Source organism: Pezoporus flaviventris, unplaced genomic scaffold (assembly GCF_033815535.1).
Source record: "Pezoporus flaviventris isolate CSIRO_AGI_PZ_B2104156 unplaced genomic scaffold, CSIRO_AGI_Pfla_v1 ptg000009l, whole genome shotgun sequence".
Lineage (NCBI taxonomy): Eukaryota > Metazoa > Chordata > Aves > Psittaciformes > Psittacidae > Pezoporus > Pezoporus flaviventris.
The window spans coordinates 5,723,564-5,742,439 of NW_026892557.1; the positions used below are offsets into that span (position 1 = coordinate 5,723,564).

At 39.5% G+C, this 18,876-nt stretch overlaps 1 protein-coding gene and 1 long non-coding RNA gene across 12 annotated transcripts in view; one reads left to right on the forward strand and one right to left on the reverse strand.

The window, feature by feature from the left end:
• CFAP74 (cilia and flagella associated protein 74) overlaps nucleotides 1-18,876 on the forward strand; it is a 52,120-nt gene that overhangs the window by 11,141 nt on the left and 22,103 nt on the right. For 8 of the 9 annotated variants that reach the window (XR_009742868.1, XM_061450442.1, XM_061450443.1 and 5 more), the window contains exons 2-17: nucleotides 1,270-1,420; nucleotides 1,501-1,591; nucleotides 2,895-3,041; nucleotides 3,788-3,886; nucleotides 6,342-6,446; nucleotides 7,603-7,776; nucleotides 8,336-8,446; nucleotides 9,250-9,352; nucleotides 10,092-10,249; nucleotides 11,373-11,742; nucleotides 12,172-12,345; nucleotides 13,842-13,960; nucleotides 14,943-15,009; nucleotides 15,433-15,522; nucleotides 16,280-16,453; nucleotides 17,695-17,869. Coding sequence is in view for 8 of the 9 variants with exons in the window: in XM_061450442.1 (XP_061306426.1) it covers nucleotides 1,297-1,420; nucleotides 1,501-1,591; nucleotides 2,895-3,041; nucleotides 3,788-3,886; nucleotides 6,342-6,446; nucleotides 7,603-7,776; nucleotides 8,336-8,446; nucleotides 9,250-9,352; nucleotides 10,092-10,249; nucleotides 11,373-11,742; nucleotides 12,172-12,345; nucleotides 13,842-13,960; nucleotides 14,943-15,009; nucleotides 15,433-15,522; nucleotides 16,280-16,453; nucleotides 17,695-17,869 (2,281 nt within the window). In the remaining variant the exon portion in view is untranslated. The remainder of the gene's footprint in view (nucleotides 1-1,269; nucleotides 1,421-1,500; nucleotides 1,592-2,894; nucleotides 3,042-3,787; nucleotides 3,887-6,341; nucleotides 6,447-7,602; nucleotides 7,777-8,335; nucleotides 8,447-9,249; nucleotides 9,353-10,091; nucleotides 10,250-11,372; nucleotides 11,743-12,171; nucleotides 12,346-13,841; nucleotides 13,961-14,942; nucleotides 15,010-15,432; nucleotides 15,523-16,279; nucleotides 16,454-17,694; nucleotides 17,870-18,876) is intronic. The other variant, XM_061450445.1, reaches the window with a different exon arrangement.
• Nucleotides 1,074-18,712, reverse strand: LOC133267820 (uncharacterized). Of its 3 annotated transcripts, none has more exons than XR_009742878.1 (2): nucleotides 18,607-18,712; nucleotides 1,074-1,356 (listed from the first exon to the last, which is right to left on the reverse strand). It is a non-coding gene; the product is annotated as an uncharacterized LOC133267820 (long non-coding RNA). The 3 variants fall into 3 exon arrangements; XR_009742879.1 differs by lacking the exon at nucleotides 18,607-18,712 and adding an exon at nucleotides 16,711-16,802; XR_009742877.1 differs by lacking the exon at nucleotides 18,607-18,712 and adding an exon at nucleotides 10,290-10,401.

Sequence of the window (18,876 nt, forward strand, 5' to 3'; positions counted from 1 at the left end):
GGGTTTAGGAAAGGGCAATCTTAGAGGCGGGAACTCGCTGTGGGGAGCTGGTCTCGCGCTCTGTCAGGAGGGCCCCGCCGGCGCGCACCACCACCGCGAATGCCGAGGGGGTTCCAGGCAAGCAGCTCCGCCCTCCAGCAGCGGCTGCAGGAGACGCGCTCCCCCCGGCGCCCCTGCTACTGTCTGCGGTGGTTTGCTCCGTTGCCGTGGTAGCGGCGCTAACGGTCGTCAAGCGCGGCAGTGGAGCTGAGTGGCTGTGGGGACAAGATTTGAGGTTCTGAGGTGAGGGCGGGCGTTGCCACAGAAGGTGTGGGGTGTCCCTTGTGTGGGGTGCCGCTGCCTGACAGTGGGGATCCCGTGTCGGGATGGTGTCTTGGCATCTGTCGCTGGCCAGGGGTTTCCTTGCGGAAGGCCTTCGGGCCTCGCGCCATGCTGTACATTTTTAATTTACCCACAGCTCTGTTGTGTCGGTGTTGGACTCGTGCTACCTGACAGTGCAGTTCAGCAGAAAGTATTCTGGCTGCTGCTGGCGCATTGGCAGGTTGTTTTATGTTTGTGTTACTTTTTAGCGCCGCTGGCATGCTTAACTGTAGCCTGTTGCAGGAATTCTGTCTTGGCTTTAAGGTGGTTCTTACAATTTAGCCTACCCTGTACTTCAGAGTCCATGGAGTGTTTTCTCTGTGCCAAACAGGATAAAATAGATCCTCTCTTCTAGTTCATGTTTTGAATTCTGCAAAAGGATTCACAGAAATGCACTCAAAGCTGAGCCACCACCTTCATTAAAATCAATCAGATGTACAAGCCTCTGTATTAGTAAAAGATCTTAATGAAATGCTCAACGATGTGGTAATAACTCATTCTAGATGATATATAGAATTTGCTGAATTCTAATAAATTTTATCACTATTTGAGAATGGTTTACCTAACAGTGGATGGCTGCATAGGATACAAGAGCAATCGGAGTTGTTCCGTAACCATTCTGAGTAATGTGGTTGCTAAGTGGATAAAATACATTCAGGTTTGTTTTGTTATTGAACTGATAATTATAAAATCCAAGAACTAAAACAGCAGTGTCCTTGCTTCTCTATAAGAGATCTATTGAAGTGGATACTCATAATGTGGGACTGGTACAAAGGTTTGTGCTTGTATCCAGTTCTTTCACATGCATTAAGTAATTAATGCTATTAAATCATCTCAAGGGATAGTCACCACTACTATGAGTTCCTAGAGATTATATATCTATAAAGTATGAGTTCTTTTCTTTCTCAGCCTGGTTGATTTGAAAGGACTACCAGTATGGAAGATAATGAGAGCAGTTACAGTGAGGTAGAAGAGCAAAAATCTTCTCTACCATTTCTGGAAGAGGAAGCAAAAGAAGACAAAGCTGGTCAGCTCTATAATGTGGAAGAATGGTGGAAAGGTGAAAATGAGGAATTATTTTGCTAGCTCACCAAAATAAATTATTTTAATATTTTAAGTACTTGTTTTAATATCTATTAGAATCCAAGGTTGAAGAAGAGTTGACTGGTGATGGCAAGATGGGAAACAAGGACACCTCTGAACGAGTTGGAGACAAACCTGGTTCTAGCATGTAAATAACTTGTTACCGTTTCTAACAGAACTTCCTTTAAAGTGTTAACTTACCTGGTTAATTCAGCTGTACGTCTGTTGTTCGATTAGTCATAGGCTATACAGACCTCTCCACAAAAAAAAAAAGTTGATGATTGCTATTAAAACAATGAGCTGAGTAAGATTAAGACATTTATAATCTGAAGCTGTTGTAGGTATGTACATAGAACACAATGATTGCACCACGTTAATGTGAGCTAATTAGCTTTCCTCAAAGGAGTATTACACTAATCAGTGTTTACACTTTTAAAACCCATCCAGCTCTTTGCAGTGATGCATAGTGTTTGGTTTGTATTCCTCTGTGCTTTTGTAGAACATTAGGAGCTGCTGGAAGAAGACAAGCTGGGCTGCTGAAGTGCTGCATTGTCGTTTTTCTTAATTTTTCTCAGTGGTACAAAAAGTTTTGTACCACTGTGTAAAGTCAATTAGCACAGAATTGGCACGATGACAGATTAGTACTACACTGATTTTTATAAGTAGGTGATACAGAGGATTTATTCCTGAAGTAATAAACTGACATATAACAGAGGTTGTGAATGAACAGGAATTTAGTGGTTTGAACGTGGCCTTAAGTAGTTGCTTCTGTCCTCACAAATATGAGTCCATGTTTTGGCTTGCCTTGACAAGACTGTTAATTGCTGTTCTGGAATGACCTGGCATGATGAAAGTTTCCAATAATGGTTATTAATATGTGTATGTGGGAAGTTGTGTAGCACATATACCTACTGCCAGTAAATGTTGGTGGTCTTACCATTATCAACAGAGAAATTCAAATACATCAAAATGATGTAAAAATCCCCAAACCTTCAGACCTCTTCTTGGTATATGTTTAAGCAAACCGAAATGGTAAGAGAGATTAGCTCACCCCACAAACCCATCAGCTGTATATAATGTTTTAAAATAGTTTAGCATGTTCCCTCTAAAGTGTTAAAGTATTATTCAGGAAAAGTAGAATCTCTAAACCCCAGCTATAATCAAGAGGAGCCACAGGCATTTCAAAGCTGAGACATATAATTAATACATTAACTGTGGGTCTAAAATGTCCAACATTAGATACCCAAGTCTAAAAATCTCAGGTTAAGTGCATTTAGGTAAACTTGTACAGATTATGTTTGTTTTTTTCCTTATTTATACTGGTCATATTTGTGACTGTTCTGCTAGCACAAGAGTAAAACAGAAAACAACCCTCAAATATGTAAGTGGATGATGTACAAACTTCATGTAACTTTTCCATTTCTTATATTTTCATGTGCTTCAATTCAAAGGGAAAGCTTGAAACAAAATCTGGGTGACATTAATAATATTCAGGCCATGAAGCATAAAGATAGAATCTGCTTATTGCGCTTACAGAGGAACCTAAAAGAGCTCAATGACATAGCCAGAAAAAAGGAACTCGAGGTCCAAAAACACAGGTTAGTGTTTAAGTAAACATAATCCATCAGCATAAATCGCCATCCAGTACTGGGATACTGCATCTCTTAAAAATATTAGAGTTTATAGATTCTTTTCAGGACAGTAATGTGATGCAAACACTTGGTTAATATAATATATTCAATATATCCCAACCCCTTGTAATGAATTAAGGATCAAGGATAAAATTTAATTATGTACTTGAAAAAATTAAATACAGAAGTAAATGTTGAAGAGGAGGTGTTTGGTCTGGGAGAATTTGATGTGAATTAGATGTATGCACAATCGTGCTGGTTCAACAGTCGGCTGGAAACATCAAGTGGAAAATTAATTGTAAACATTTTCTTAATTGTGATGGAAATGATGCATTAGAATCAGTGAAGATACTTTAAGCACTCAAAAATGAGTGGTTTTCTCTGTTAAGGTCACAAAGATATTCTTTAGTAACAAATATACCTGAAGAAGGCTGATGTAAGAAGATGCTGTTTATGCTGTTGTCTTTTTTGGTAATATCTGAATATGGATGAAGTCAGAAAAAACTCTTGTTACATTTTTCGGGACTTTTGGAGAAAATGTTTGATGTTAACAAGGACTTCTGAAGAACCTCAGAGTAAGATCTTAAAAGAAAAATTGTGGGGAGTTGGGGACTTGAAGGAATCCTAGGTGTGAATCTTCTTCCACAATGAAGAGTTTCATCAGGAAGAGTAAAGAATTTGCAAAATACGAATAATCCATTTGTTTCTTGCAGAGACAAACTGAGTACCTGTCAACTGCGGATCAAGATGCTAGCAAAGCATCTGGATTATGTAGGCACTGAAATTGAGAAAGAGGAGGAGGCTGGCAACATGTAGGTAGAGAGTATTTCTGGATACCGAAGATTACAGGCATTCACTAGGCTTATCTGTATGTAGTTAATGAATAATGGTGCATTGGCTTGGGGATTGTTAATCTCTAAGCTTTCTGGGCTAGAGGTAATATTCTGTCAGGTAATTCAATGCAGAAAAAAATAAGAATGGATAGGAAAGAGGCATATATTTTAAAATATAAAAACAAGAGGTTATTTACCCACTCCTGTCAATTAACATTTATCAGGGTCACAATCACTTCTGTTCAATGTGATGAACCAACACCAATGCGCAATGGCAATTTCAGTGGTCATGGTTTTGCTTCTCGTAATTATTCCAATCAGGATTCATATATATATCTGCCATTTCTTTGGTTGGTTTGTGTGTCTGATGTTGTGAAATGCATGAATGCCTCTCAGGAGTAGTTCTGCATACAGGAGCTGTGCTGAGACACTTGTGCTGTAAAGTGGGAGGCGATTCACTGTGCTCTTCACATTTGGTTTAAATAGAAAGAAGTGGGTGGCTTGTGTACCAGGCACCAGTGTATTGTGAAAAAACTTCGCAGCTGCATTTCATGACCTGTGTTAATCTTCAAGTTAGTATATTGGTGAATGATAGAATTATAAAGGTGGGTTAGCTACCAAAATGGAATAGCTGCTTAAAGAAAAATGATTAGTTGAATGCTAATGAACTTCTTGATGGGTGCTGGTACTCCCTGTTCAGAGACAGTAACAACTACTAGCAAAGACAGATAAGCATTGTAGTTCTTATGCTATGCTTATGATGGGTCAAATTGTGAAGTCTAGACATGCAGAAAAATAACAGTTCTCACAATCTATTACATTTAGCAAGTGAATAGTTGAGTAAAAAGTCTTAATACGTTTCTAGCTTATGCAGCTCAAAGGCATCATGTTTTAGCAATAAAGAAAATACCAGCTACCATTAGCATTACTGATGCCCAGTACAAAAATTCTGAAGTTCGAGTAGTAAGTTCAGGTAGAAGATCAGTTTTCAATGTTAATTTAGAGGAAGGGAGTTTATGTTGAACATAGTTCACTGTTGATTATGTAGTACGCTGTCTACTGGTTTTCCTGGATAGAGACCACCAAGGATGATAAACAACTGTGTGACAATGCTGCCATTGTAAGTGGAATGCATGTAATATTGTAATACCTTTTTAAAAGCAAAATCATACAGAGTTTTCCAGGTTCACCTGAACTTATTTTCATTAATACTAGTACTTTTACTAGTGAGAAATTAATAGTCATATTAAGTTACAGGTCCGTGCTTTTGAAATCAGTCCTCCTCTGTACATTGAGCGCGGCCTCAGCAAGTTTGCCAATGACACCAAGCTGTGTGGTTTGGTTGATACGCTGGAGGGAAGGAATGCCATCCAAAGGGACCTTGACACGCTTGTGAGGTGGGCTGATGCCAACCTTATGAAGTTTACCATGCCAAGTGCAAGGTCCTACACGTGGGTCGGAGCAATCCCAGGCACAGCTACAGGTTGGGCAGAGAAGAGATTCAGAGCAGCCCTGTGGAGAAGGACTTGGGGGTGTTGGTTGATGAGAAAATGAACATGAGCCAGCAGTGTGCGCTTGCAGCCCAGAAAGCCAACCGTATCCTGAGCCGCATCAAAAGGAGCATGACCAGCAGGTCAAAGGAGGTGATGTGATCCTGCCCCTTTACTCTGCTCTTGTGAGACCTCACCTGGAGTATTGTGTGCAGTTCTGGTGTCCTCAACATAAAAAGGACATGGAACTGTTGGAGCAAGTCCAGAGAAGGGCCACGAGGATGATCAGGGGACTGGAGCACCTCCTGTATGAAGACAGGCTGAGGAAGTTGGGGCTGTTCAGCCTGGAGAAGAGAAGGCTGCGTGGAGACCTCATAGCAGCCTTCCAGTATCTGAATGGGGCCTATAGGGATCCTGGGGAGGTACTCTTCATTGGGGACTGTAGTGATAGGACAAGGGGTAACAGGTTAAAACTTAAACAGGGGAAGTTTAGGTTGGATATAAGTAGGAAATTCTTTCCTGTTAAGGTGGTGAGGCACTGGAATAGGTTGCCCAGAGAAGTTGTGAATGCTCCATCCCTGGCAGTGTTCAAGACCAGGTTGGACGAGGCCTTGGGTGACATGGTTTAGTGTGAGGTGTCCCTGCCCTTGGCAGGGGCCTTGGAACTAGATGATCTTAAGGTCCTTTCCAACCCTAACTATTTTATGATTCTATGATTCTATTTCAACCAACGTATAATGGTTTATAGAACGCTTCACTTTTGAATGAAGAACAGATGCTTGGAAGGCAAAATAAAAGACTGCATAAATTAGAGGAATTCTAATACATAAATCTCAGCCTTAAAGCTATTTTCCATTGTTGCTGATCTTGGGAGAGGGGTGTATTAATTTTTAACCTTTATTAGTTCCAGTTTCTTGCTGATCGTTTCTTTTTAATGTTAACAGTGCAGCCTTGTCCCGCCTTTGGGCAGTGCACAGGCGACTGTGCACTGAACTGGAGCAAGAGAAAGATTTGGAGTTGAAAATTGCTTTGACAATAAAGGATGACACGTAAGTGAGGGCATGAGGAGACAATGTGATGGGAGTTAATCTTTATTATGTTCTTCAGATGCTGTATTAAGCAGCATATTAAACAGTACTGTAGTGATTAACTTTTGAATCTATTAAAAATTCAAAAGTTAATCACTACAGGAGTTGTTTGTAAATGTTGAGCTACATCATTTGAGGTCATGTGAGTTTGGCTGCGAGACAAAGGACCTGGAGAGCAATTTGTAGCATGAAGAGTCCATTGCTTAGAAATTTGGTTGCTGTGGCTTAGTCCCTGAGTTGGTTTTGCACACATAAATGAAGTTTTCATTTTATTTAGGGTTATGCATAAAATGTGGACCTAAACCATTTTAAATGGAAACTAAGCTGGACTAAAGCAAACCTGCTTGTGGTACTGATTTCTGAGCATAAATACTTCCTTTATAGGGCATAAGGAAAAAGATTGAAATTGAGAATGATGGAGACATTGTAGTGGTCCTATGTATGTTTATGCTAAGCTAATATTCCCTTTTAGCTGCACATACTAAATTACTTATATAGAATAAGTTGCAGAAGGCAACAGGAGAGTGTGTTTATATTTCGACACCAGAGATGACACTACTAATGCCCCTACATCAAAGGAGGAACACAAGGACCAGCTTATAGATGTCCTTAACCAAGTGGTTAACCAGAATGCAGAGTGTTCTGCTGTAGCATTGTATTATAGCTTTAAAATGCTTGAGCTCTTTATTGTGTGATTAGGAATAACTCTATTAATCTGTTTATGTCTATCACTATCATATCTCAATTCCTTCAGTAAAGCATAGAATAAAAGCTATGGCCTGTCCCTGGAGTTGTTTACTGTTGGAGAAAAAGCTATTTTCCTAATTTTTCTAATTTTCTAATGTGAATTTGGAAAACAGAACCTTGAACTTTTTTTTTACCTCTTTTTTTTGACTGATATTTTTAGTGTCTTTAAATATAATATTAGATAGCAGCATTGGTCTGAAAGGTACAATACCTGTGTCAGTAACAGGGTATGATTTACAATATAATTGAAAAAGACAAAATAAAACATGGCTAGATTTTCATTCTCTCTGGCCTTTACTTACTCAGGAGCCTGAAGTAAGTGGAAAAAAGTCAGCATTTCAGTGGAAACAACTCACACTTTGTTTTAAAGGCTTGGAATGTGGCGCATAGAAACTGAGCAGGGAAAATATGAAACTCTCTATGAACGACTTAAAAAAGATGAGGAGGAGCTAGAGATGAAATACCAAGACCAAGCAGAAGTGCAGATTTGGGAGGCAAAAATAGCAGCACTGCAAGCAGAAAAAAATCAACAGTCTAGAGCGAAGTAAGTGCCTAGAAGACAGACTCTGCGTCCTTTCTCTGCATTATTTTTAGTCAATTCACTATTTCAGGTGTTGAGAAGATTAGTTAATTCAAATACTAGTGGTATTGTGTTTCTTAGCTGGGTGTTGCTTCAGGAACATTTTATGAGGAAATGGAATTAAATTAAGAATTGCCCACAGTCTTGCAGTTGTGCAGGTAAAGACTTCTGAGCTATGGAAATAAATGTGCTAAAGACAAACTATGAAAGCTTTTTGTTGAAGGAAATGAAGTTTATTAGATCAGACTGACTGTGTGCGTCTGCATTTCTGTTGGCTGCTGGGATCTTCTGAACTGATGATCAAGTTCACTGAGATTTCTTGAAAAGAAAGCAGGCACTGTGACACCCCTTATTAATTTGGCTGTGGGTTTTGTGAAAACAAGAAATTGTACAGGGGAAAGGCAGAGACTAATGTCCTCCAGCACATATTAATAAACTCCCCAACCTCACCCTTAGATGTCATTGTGTTAAAATCAAGGTTTACTTACTCCTGTGCAACTGTTGGTTTGCCTGTGTTTTGTAGAAAAGAGAAGGAAGCCCAGAAAGAATATGAAGAAAAGCGTAAAAAAATACTTGAAGATGCCAAAAGGAACCATGAAAAAGCATTTTGCTTCCTGAGAAAGAGCATGGCAAGGTTATTGTTCACTGCTTTTCTGTCATTGTACATCCTCTGGTGTACAATACTTTAGTCTTTGGAAAATATTCATTTTTCTGCTAGGTGTATCTTATGTTACACTTGGAAATCTGCCACAGTACCAGTGCTATGAAGCAGTCAAATCTTACATGGCAGGTAGAGACTTGGAAAGAAAAAAATCCACTCACTATCCTGAGACAAGCTTCAGATTCCTTGTAGCTGAAGGGACCGTCTCTTTGAGATGCAGAAGGGTCTGACTATTTATAGGCATTAATAATAATTTGAAACGTATATATATATGTGTATACACACACCCTCTTTCTAGTTTACCATTATATTAGCTGCAGTATCTCAGGCTTGATCTGTGGCCACATATTGCTATCTTTAAGAGTTCAGAGAGTTTCTAGGGTTTATTTTTACTGTGCGTACAAGTAATTGGCTTGTATAAAGTTCACTATGTAATTGTTTCAATATTGGCTATATGAGCAAAACCTGAGTTCTTACTTTATTTTAGTAACTAGACATATGTCATCATGTGGAACACATTCTTCGTATTCAAAATTTACAAAAAAAGTTGTTGAGCAAACTAGTTGAAAGCCTGTTGGCACTTGGAGCTTGAGCGGTACCGAATATAGAAGAGTCTTCCAACTGTTCCACTTTACCCACACCCAGCAGCATAGTAAACACAGAGGCTTACAGGAAGAATGTTTGGTGACATTGACAATTACTACTTGTCAGGTTAAACATTCTAATACTAAAAGCTTTCCAGGATATGAGCCTGAAAGATTTTACTTTGCTTACAGAATTCGTGAAAAAAATGCAAAGGAAGAAGTAAAAACTCGGGAGCATATGGAGAGAAGGATACAAGCTGTGCTTTCCCTGAAAACCAGCCTAACTTCCAATAGGGTACTGCTGCTGCCATGGCTTAGGGAATGAAGAGATTGACTTCTTAGACTGTTAGGGTTTAATGCAAGTAATTTCAGTATTCTTGTCAGAATTGTTGTGTGATGCTGTCAGATCACCAACCAAATCTCCTCCAAATGTGGAGAATTTAACTGTGGGAGTAATGGTGTTAGATTTGCATGGGCAGATTTTGACACTTGTACTTGGGGAGTTTATTCTGTCAACAGTATAATGGTTCTGGTAGGGTAGCTCCTTTGCAAATGATACATACTGCAAATAAGGTCTCTGAAAACTCAGCCAGAAGCATTTTCAGCTATTTGGATCCCAATGTGGAAATGCTTCATACAGAGAAAACATATGGAAGCAAAACAGTTACTTAAATTCAATAATGTGAATTAAGAATTTCTGAGCTATTCTGCTTTGCTTTTCTACTTATGTTCTGTAGAATCAGAGTGAATGATCTTAATTTAATACCATTTTGATTAGAACTGTATCTTTTCACATTGCTTCCTTGAGTAGCATTTCAAGGACAGGCTAGAAGGGTATGGAAGTAGCCCTGACCTCATTAGAGCTTTCTGCATCTCAGCACACCATGACTGCTGTGTATGTTAAAAACAGTAAGTTCTACTTCACAGAAATCTACCACAATTTATACTTGGGTAAGGGCACCAACACTAGATTCTCTGTTATATATTCTTTAGCATGCGACTCAACTATGTAACTGGTTTCTATGGCTTCATAGGAAAAACTCCAAGCTCTCCGGGCTTGGAACAAAGCAAAGGCCTTAGAGGCAGAGAAGCAGGAGATGAAAATGAGGGAAGCTATTCTAGCAGAAGAAGGCAATGTTGCCAAGGAAATTTTTCTTCGTAAACAACTGCTAAAACATGAAGAAGAGAAACAGTAAGTATTCATATCTGTATCAAAAGTTTCAGCTACTTACTGATGCTCATGCAGGAATATGTTGGAGCTCTTAGCCACATTCTGAAAACATGAACATCTAGGATGCTGTCTCAAGGGAGTGAACTCATGCGCTGTATGTGTGATATTTGCAGAGTCGGTTTTAAAGTGATTTAAACTTTGAGCTTAGGTGTATTATTCAGAAAACTATAGTTAGGAGCCAACATTCTGTGAGTAGTACAAAGAAGATAAACTACTCCAGGAGGGAAAATCAATGAACCTAAACTGGATGCCTGAAGTAACTGTACTCTCCTTTGTGCTTTTTCTGATTGAAATTACTCTTCTGCCTTTGTAGCAAAGTTGATAGGAATGTACCTGTATCTCACCTTAATTATTGTTTTTAACCACTTAAGATGAAGAATTTGAGCTAAAATACCAAACAGGGTGGCTGAAGTGTATGTTTCTGCATGCTGGATAGCCTACAAGTGCAGTAATCTGTAGCAAGTGATAGAAATTCAGTAAGTAAAGATTCAGTAAGTCTTAAGTTTTGATTAAATAAAGCTTAGCTCTTAATAGCTGCGTACCACCACTTCTGCCATCCCTAAATATGTTCTAAAATTCATGTTAATAAAAGAATCATATCAGTTTGTAGAGAGCTGCTGGAAATATCCAACTCTATGTTCAGTCCTTTCCACCTTGCTTCCTTTCTCCCCTTTCTTGATTCCCTTTGCAGGCCAGGGAAGATGACAGTTTGTTAGTTTTATTGTTAGTTGTGTCATGTTTCTCACAGCAGATCTTCTCTAATTTCATCTACTGTCCTGCTAATCTGCTGAGGAACTGCTTAGGTAGTTCTCCCAAGGCTCTGCCTTTCTCCCTTTCTGTGAAGGGATATTCTTAGTGTTCTCTATTTCAGCCTCAATATATATTTGTGAATTATATGCAAAAGGAAGTAACTTTTTAGTCCATAAAAATGTAAAAATAGCCTTCAAATTACCTTATGTCTTGACACAAATTGCCACTGCACCCAATTTAAAGACTTTCTAAAGGCTCAAAAGAAACTGGACTGTAGTTACTATTAGTAAACAACCACAGTTGGTTTAGTATTTCTTTCAACATTGGATTACAGAGCTTTTAGAGAACAGCAAAAATCAAGAAAAATTGAGATTGTTTCTCAAATTCTGCAAGAAAAAGCTTCTATTCACAAGCGGAGAAAGAGCCAGTCCTGCACTAAGGCAACAAAGGGTGGCTGTAAACCTGAGGACCCTTTCCCATGGAGAATGAAGACATGGCAGTACATCGAGAAGGCCTGCAAACATTCAGCTGGAGCATCAGCTACTTCCTTGGCTGGTGAGAGAAGTGCTTCTGTAGGAGAGATTTCTGCAGAAATACCCCACAGCATGTTCAGTGAAAGTGGTGAAGATGAGGAAGATAGGGACAAGATCCTAGTACAGCCAGAGTTCCCAGGACTTTGGAGTCAGGAATGTGACTTGCACAAGGTAAATACTATGATATTTCTTATAAGAAATAGAAAAGGGAAAAAAAGTGGATGAGATACTTTTGTAATTGACTCCTTGTGAACTTAGTCCTTACAAAATTTTGATGGTATACATAAAAGTATCCTGATAGATTAGAAAAGCTTCATTTGCCTCTCCAGCAGTTGAGGCCACCTGAATTAATGACACTGGCAAGTGCTGCTTTGGAACCTTACTTAAAACCAGTAATTATCTATTTCACAGTTAAAATGAAGACTTGAAATTAGCACATACATGCACAGATTCAGATATAATGACTATTGGATACTATTCTTATAGCATTTGTTCTCTTAAAGAGAGAACGATACTTCAGTTTTAGTTTGGAGGTATGTGAACACAAACTGATCACACTTCCTGACCATAATGGTGGTTTTTACGGATGTTCCTTATTAGATACCTCAAGAAGAAATGGATCTAAAGCAACTGGCTACAAGGGTAGTGAAAAAAGGAATTTCTCAGAAAAAAAAGGAGGAATTCCCAACTGGAATTTTTCACAAGCAAATAGCTTCTTGTCATGAACATAAAGGATGTGCTTTCTATAGCAAACCGAGCTGCATTCATTTCAAGGTTAGTGGTCATTCTGCACAGGATCTCTAAAGATGATATGTGTATCTACTGTATATATATATATATATACACCAATGTCTTTGTCCTGGGTTCAGCAGCAGCAGTCATTTTTCTCCTTCTTAGTAGCTGGTGCAGTGCTGTGTTTTTGACTTTCAGCCTGGCAACAGCGCTGATAACACCAATGTTTTTAGTTGCTGCTCAGTAATGTTTACTCTGACCAAGGACTTTCTGAGTCTCATGCTCTGCCACGGAGGAGGGGAAGCCGGGAGGGAGCAGAGACAGGACACCTGACCCAAACTAGCCAGAGAGGTATTCCATAGCACAGCATGTCATGCCCAGTATATAAACTGGGGACAGCTCCCAGAAGGGCTAGATCACTGCTGGGGTCGGAATGGGTATCGGTTGGTGAGTGGTGAGCAGTTGTGTTCTCTTCCCTTGTTATTTCCCTTATCATTATTATTATTGGTGGTAGCAATAGGGGTTTTGTGTTATACCTTAGTTACTGGACTGCTCTTATCTCAACCTGTGGGAGTTACATTCTTTCGATTCTCCTTCCCATCCCTCCAGGAGCAGGGGGAGGAAAGGGGAGGAGTGAGCAAGCGGCTGCATGGTTCTGGGCTGCTGGCTGGGCTTAAACCAGGACAATCTTGATCAAAATTCTGTTGCACTAGGAAGAAAAGAATAATTTCTTGTTGTCTTTCATAGGTCTTCAGTCAAACCTGAAACAGTACTTGCCTTTTTCTTTAGCAATCTCTTAGGTAAATCATAGCCAGATTAAATCATAGAATCATAGAACAGAGTTGGAAAGGACCTTAAGATCATCAAGTTACAACCCTCCTGCCATGGGCAGGGATGCCTCATGCTAAACCATGTCACCCAAGGCTCTGTCCAACCTGGCCTTGAACACTGCCAGGGATGGAGCATTCACAACTTCCTTGGGCAATTCCAGTGCTTCACCACCCTCACAGTAAAAAAACTGCCTGCTTATATCCAGTCTAAACTCCCCTGTTTAAGATTTAACCCGTTACCCCTTGTCCTATCACTACAGACCCTAATGAAGAGTCCCTCCCCAGCATCCTTATAGGCCCCCTTCAGATACTGGAAGGCTGTTGTGAGTTCTCCACGCAGCCTTCTCTTCTCCAGGCTGAGCAGCCCCAGCTTTCTCAGCCTGTCTTCATATGGGAGGTGCTTCCATCCCCTGATCATCCTCGTGGCCCTCCTCTGGGCTTGTTCCAATAGTTCCATGTCCTTTTTATACTGAGGACACCAGAACTGCACACAATACTCCAAGTGAGGTCTCATGAGAGCAGAGTAGAGGGGCAGGATCACCTCCTTCAACCTACTGGTCACACTCCTTTTGATGCAGCCCATAAACTACTTAGTTTTGCTATTTAGGTCTGTGAAGCACAACTATGGTAAAAGCAACTGCTTTTGTCATTACATGTGTAAATGCTACTTCTGTAATTCACACCAGTTGTTATGTTTGGTATTCCAAGGATTTTGATGTTGGTCAAGTCTACAAAAAGAAGATAGTCTTGATAAATGCATCCTACAGTGTTGATTGCTGCAGACTAGTGGGAATCAGTGAATGGCTCAAGGACTTCATCAGTGTTCAGTAAGTAAAATTAACTGTTGCTTGTTTTACCTTTGTACCACAGCAGGAGATGTAACCAAATTCTGTAGCAAGTGAAACATTTCAGTAAATACATCTAAATTGCTATATTCTTTTCCTGTGTGATGAGGAAAAGAACTGCGTCTCAGAGCTGAGAAGCAAGAGGTTTACAGAGCCTGGGCTGCAGGTCATTGGTGGTAGCAAGGGAACAGTCCCTGACCTGTGGAAAGCAGCGTACACCTGTGGTGGTTGCCAGCCTCAACAAGTAGAGAGCTGTTTTCACAAAAGTCAGACCATTTTAAAAAAGGGGAAAGGGCCTCAGTTGGCACAAAGAGGTAAAAGGGGACCCAAGTTTCTTTCTAGGGAAAAGCAAATCTTTCACAAGCCACCATCCTTCACAGCATGATTCTGACTCAATGTCCTGATAGACATTTTACTTGTATCACAGAGTCGATGGAATGAGGCACTGAAACGAATGTCAGTTTCCATTCAAGATGATCTTGATGCAGTTTGCAGCAAGCAGCACATTCTCTTAATCGTTTGCAGCTACCTGCTTGGGTTCCCCCCCCCCCCGCCTTCATGTTCTCTTTGGACAGGGGAGATGTTACAGAGCAACACGCAAAATGGGTAGTGGCAGAAGACTGCTTCCTAGTTGTTCAAATAGGTGTTGATGATATTACTGAGCCCCAGCTTCACCTGTTTAGCTAGAGTCTCTTCGTCTGTAGCAGGAAGGCAGTAATTTTTGCCTTTTAAAAGTACTTTAAGACTTTCCGAGTAGAATCCTCAGTGAAGAATCAGCCTTTGCAGTTTTACAGTTGCAGCAGGGTTCTGTAGTTCACCATTAATCTGTCACTCATTCTGACTTTTCTATGTAATTAATGCAAATGGGGGGAAAAAAATAATAATCTGCCATTGTTCCCAGAATAGGAGCCCAATGTTTCATACATAGCTCTAATTTGAAGTTTTATGTTAATTATCTCTATAGTTTTGACCCACCTGGAAAAATGTCTCCGGGAATGTCGTGTGAGGTAGTGGTAACATTCAAGCCAATGGTGAGTGCACCTAAGTGCTAAGTTACACAGCAATGAGAATCCTACTATAGTCCACTGGTCTGATTAAAAACATTGTTAATTTAACTGTTAACAAGGAAACAAAATGCCTTGCTAGAAAAGGTGGTCCTTGGACAACTGCATGCATGTTGGAGCTCTGTTGAATTGTTAATAAGGCATTTTCTAAGGGCATGTTTTAGAAAAGTGCCTTTCAGTTAAGTGTTCCTGGAGTATGTTTTGAAACTTGCTCAAGATCAAAAGATTTGTATCCCATGGCTAAAGCTACCGGAGACTTTAAAGTGGAAATGTAGAATCTGTACAGATACATTTAAAAATATTTAAGAATGAATAAAAATATTTTTCATCAGAATACACAGGCTAAATCTCTGCAAAATACTTGGTTGGGATTTTGTTGTTGTTTCCTAGATAAACGAAACTCTGGAAGGAGAAGTCCTGTTTATGGCACAGAAAGGTTCTTTCGCTGTCCCACTGAAATGTACAGCCAAAAGATGCATTGTAAGTGACTGTTGAAAATTGATAACACAATGTTATGTTGTGAATGGAGGGAAGAGAAATAGTGGCTGGAAATGAGAGGTTTTTTTCCTTGGATATTTTGGGAATTCCATCCCAGACCTGCAGTACTTTAACTTCAATATCCTATGTAGACAAAAATCACACAGTATCTTTCTATCTTTTCTAACATTTATAAAAAGCATATAAGACCTCCTTTCTTTCAGCATCTCAATCTTCTGAGAGTATGATAATGAATTTTAGGTAAAGAACATAATATTCTTACTGCTAAGAGATGGATCTACAGATAGCACTAACCTAACCTTTTTTAGCTACCTACCTTCTGGTACAAACTAATATGTAGTCACTGTATAATGTTAAATGCTGCTTGCATCCCAGCTTGGTACTAGTAGAACCATTTTTCTTTAACACAAGAGTAACAATGTTGAATTGGAATGTAAATATGACCTACTTCCAGAGTAACTACCTGAAGACTTAGGCAAGCTGCTACTATGAGCAGAATTTAACCTGTTTTTTCCATTGTCATACACTGGACTGAAATGGAAGTGGCTCAGTTTAACGGGATGTTGTAATGAACTGGCTTCTACAAAAAGGCAGGAGGATACCCACAATTCATGTTGTTGTTTGATACCCTCTTTGAAATAAGAACTTTGAAGTCTTATTCTTGAAAAGGTGGATGCTCATTTAATGGACATTGCTGACTATCTAGGCCAGTAGTAATTAATGGTTTATCTTACCACAGCTGGCACTAGATAAAGAGCTCATTGACTTTGGTAGCCATGTGGTGGGAGAGACAGTTTCACAGACCATCAGCCTGACAAACAGTGGAGCTTTGGGAACGAGATTCAGAGTTCGAACATCAGCAGGTGATAGACATACAGAAAGACCATCAGCAGAATCGGATCATGGAAGAATGGTAGGTTCAAAAGCATTTCCCTAAATTAATAGAAAAATTCCCCTCTCTATTGATGGCTGTTACCTGAAAACAATAACAATAAATAATGTTAAAAGAATTAAATTAAGAGTTCTCAAGCCAATAGTGGAATGAATGCAAATGACTGTAATATTGTGTCTTGTGGAACATCCTGTGTGGGGATGAAGCAGAGACTGTTGAAGAAACATACTAAAACTCAGGCATTTGGTGCACAGCTGACAAAATGTGTGGTATTAGACCTGCTATTTATTGTTCCTACAGCACATCAGTTCCAAACTTGACAAGAAACTGAGGAATCCTAAAGCTGTACTCCTCCATCTAGCAGATAATTTTAGGTGAAAAGCACCAAAAAGAAAAAAATCCAAACAAAGCCAACTACCCACACACTGTGGTAGGAGCTCATGCCTTGCAATTCCTGTGTTAATGACTATCATGGTCATGAATGTTCCTTTTTCCTCAAGTGTCTTATAGGTAGTACCCATTAATAGGTTTCACAGGCCCTTGACTGGAGACAAGATCACTACTAGGTTACATGTTGTTGTTATGAGGTGCTTATGTGTTCTTGTAAACGCAATGCACACACTTCATCTTTGTTCCATCAGTGCAGCCTAATTGCTTTGGTTTTTGAAGAGCAAGTGGTTCAGATAGTTTTCAAAATTCTCTGCTTGATAATCTAACCGATTTTTAAGTTCTAAGGAAAGAGTTGACCTCTGGAAGCACTATCTTGAATAGTATGTACAGTGAAACTGTGGAGTTGCTCACCATGGTGTTCGATTCTCATGCTACCCTTAAAAGCATGGCTCAAATAAAGAATTTGTGAAAGTAAATACTGTATCCATGGTTCTCCTTCTGTATTCTATCTCTTGCAGGTATGTAATAAACAGAAATATAGGTTTAGCAGTCTTAGTTTTGACATAGAGCTGCCTGTGTTTCAACAAGAAAAATCTTGATTCTGTTAATTGTGAATTAACCGACACCATATTATATGGTTCTCATTATATCATTTACATTTTTAGGGCAGCCAGCAAAAATTAAATCTGCTTATTGATAGAGGTCTAGCAGAATGTGCAGTTTTCAGGAAGTGCAACACATTTCTCCATTTATAATGTGGAACAGTTGCAAGAAAACACAAGTCTGATTTGCAGCTGCCTGATAAAATTGGGGCTGCGGCAAGCTAGGTGAGTAGTCACAGTAGAAAATATGTTTTCTGTATTTTCTAATAGGTTACTCAAAATCTCAGTGACTGTGTCCCTGAAAAGGAAGTCAGCAACAGTCCTGTGAATTCTGTGACTGAAGTGAAGGAACAAATTGGTTCTAACCATAGTGAAGAAATGTCCTACTGTGCAACCCAGGTGGAGTCACAGAGGACTGAGACCATCCTGAGCAGGAGCTCCACACGTAAGATCGCTGGTCTAGAAAGTTGGCAGTGCAGTTCCTCGGTAAAGCATTATCCCTTTGTAGAGTTTCCTGTAAAGAACTGTGGAATTCAGTTTGCAGAGTTACTCAGTAAATTAAGTAGTTCATCGTTCTAATAGTAATGTTATCTTTCTTTGTATGCTGCCTCACAAAAAAATGACTAAAAATAAAATACTGACACCATTATATCAAAAGCAGTAGTGACTCTCGCTTCTCATTAGTGATCTGTAATTCAGTCTTAGAAGAATACAGAAACCAACTAGCTTACAGAAAATGCAAAATTGTTATCATCATTCTTGTCTCAGCAACTGAATACTCACTGCTCAGAATAGAAATCCACATGACAGGTTTATTTTTATAGTCTGTAATTCTGGAAACAAGGAAGCAGAAAGATGAACCTCCGCAGACGTTTTCCATCTCATTCCTGATGTTTACTAGGGGCTTAATGAAATCCAGTGTGTAGAAGAGACTTTCCTAATTTCTTTGTATCTGTATTCTTTAACATTTCTTCTGGATATTGATCATTCCAACTTTAGGAAACTAAGAAGTTCCATGAAAAAGTTGCATGTGTTTTTTGATTTTTAAATCTGGGATCTGTATTGTGAAATGGAGTGATTCCATAAGTCATGGTGGCTGTCCCCGCAGAGCGCATACCTTTAGAGATGTTTTCAGACGTTAAAACCAAATGTATATTCCATGGCTGTGGCATGTGAACGTACCTCATGACACCTTGATCTTTTTCCTGGTTAATGTGAAGCAGGTGGTTGCCAGTTGGTTACAGCCATACAGTCCAGAATTAGCTTTGTCTCTCTCAAGATGCATCAGTTTAAGGCACTTTGAAGCTTCAGTGGGAGACTGTTTAATTAGAAGCAGTTATTATAGCAGCTGTTTTGAAGATCAAGTGAAGCAACACTTCCACCTGCTTTGCAGGTCCTCCTGTCTGCCTTGCCTCGTCCCACTGAAATTGTTCTCAAAGCCTAGTTCATGCT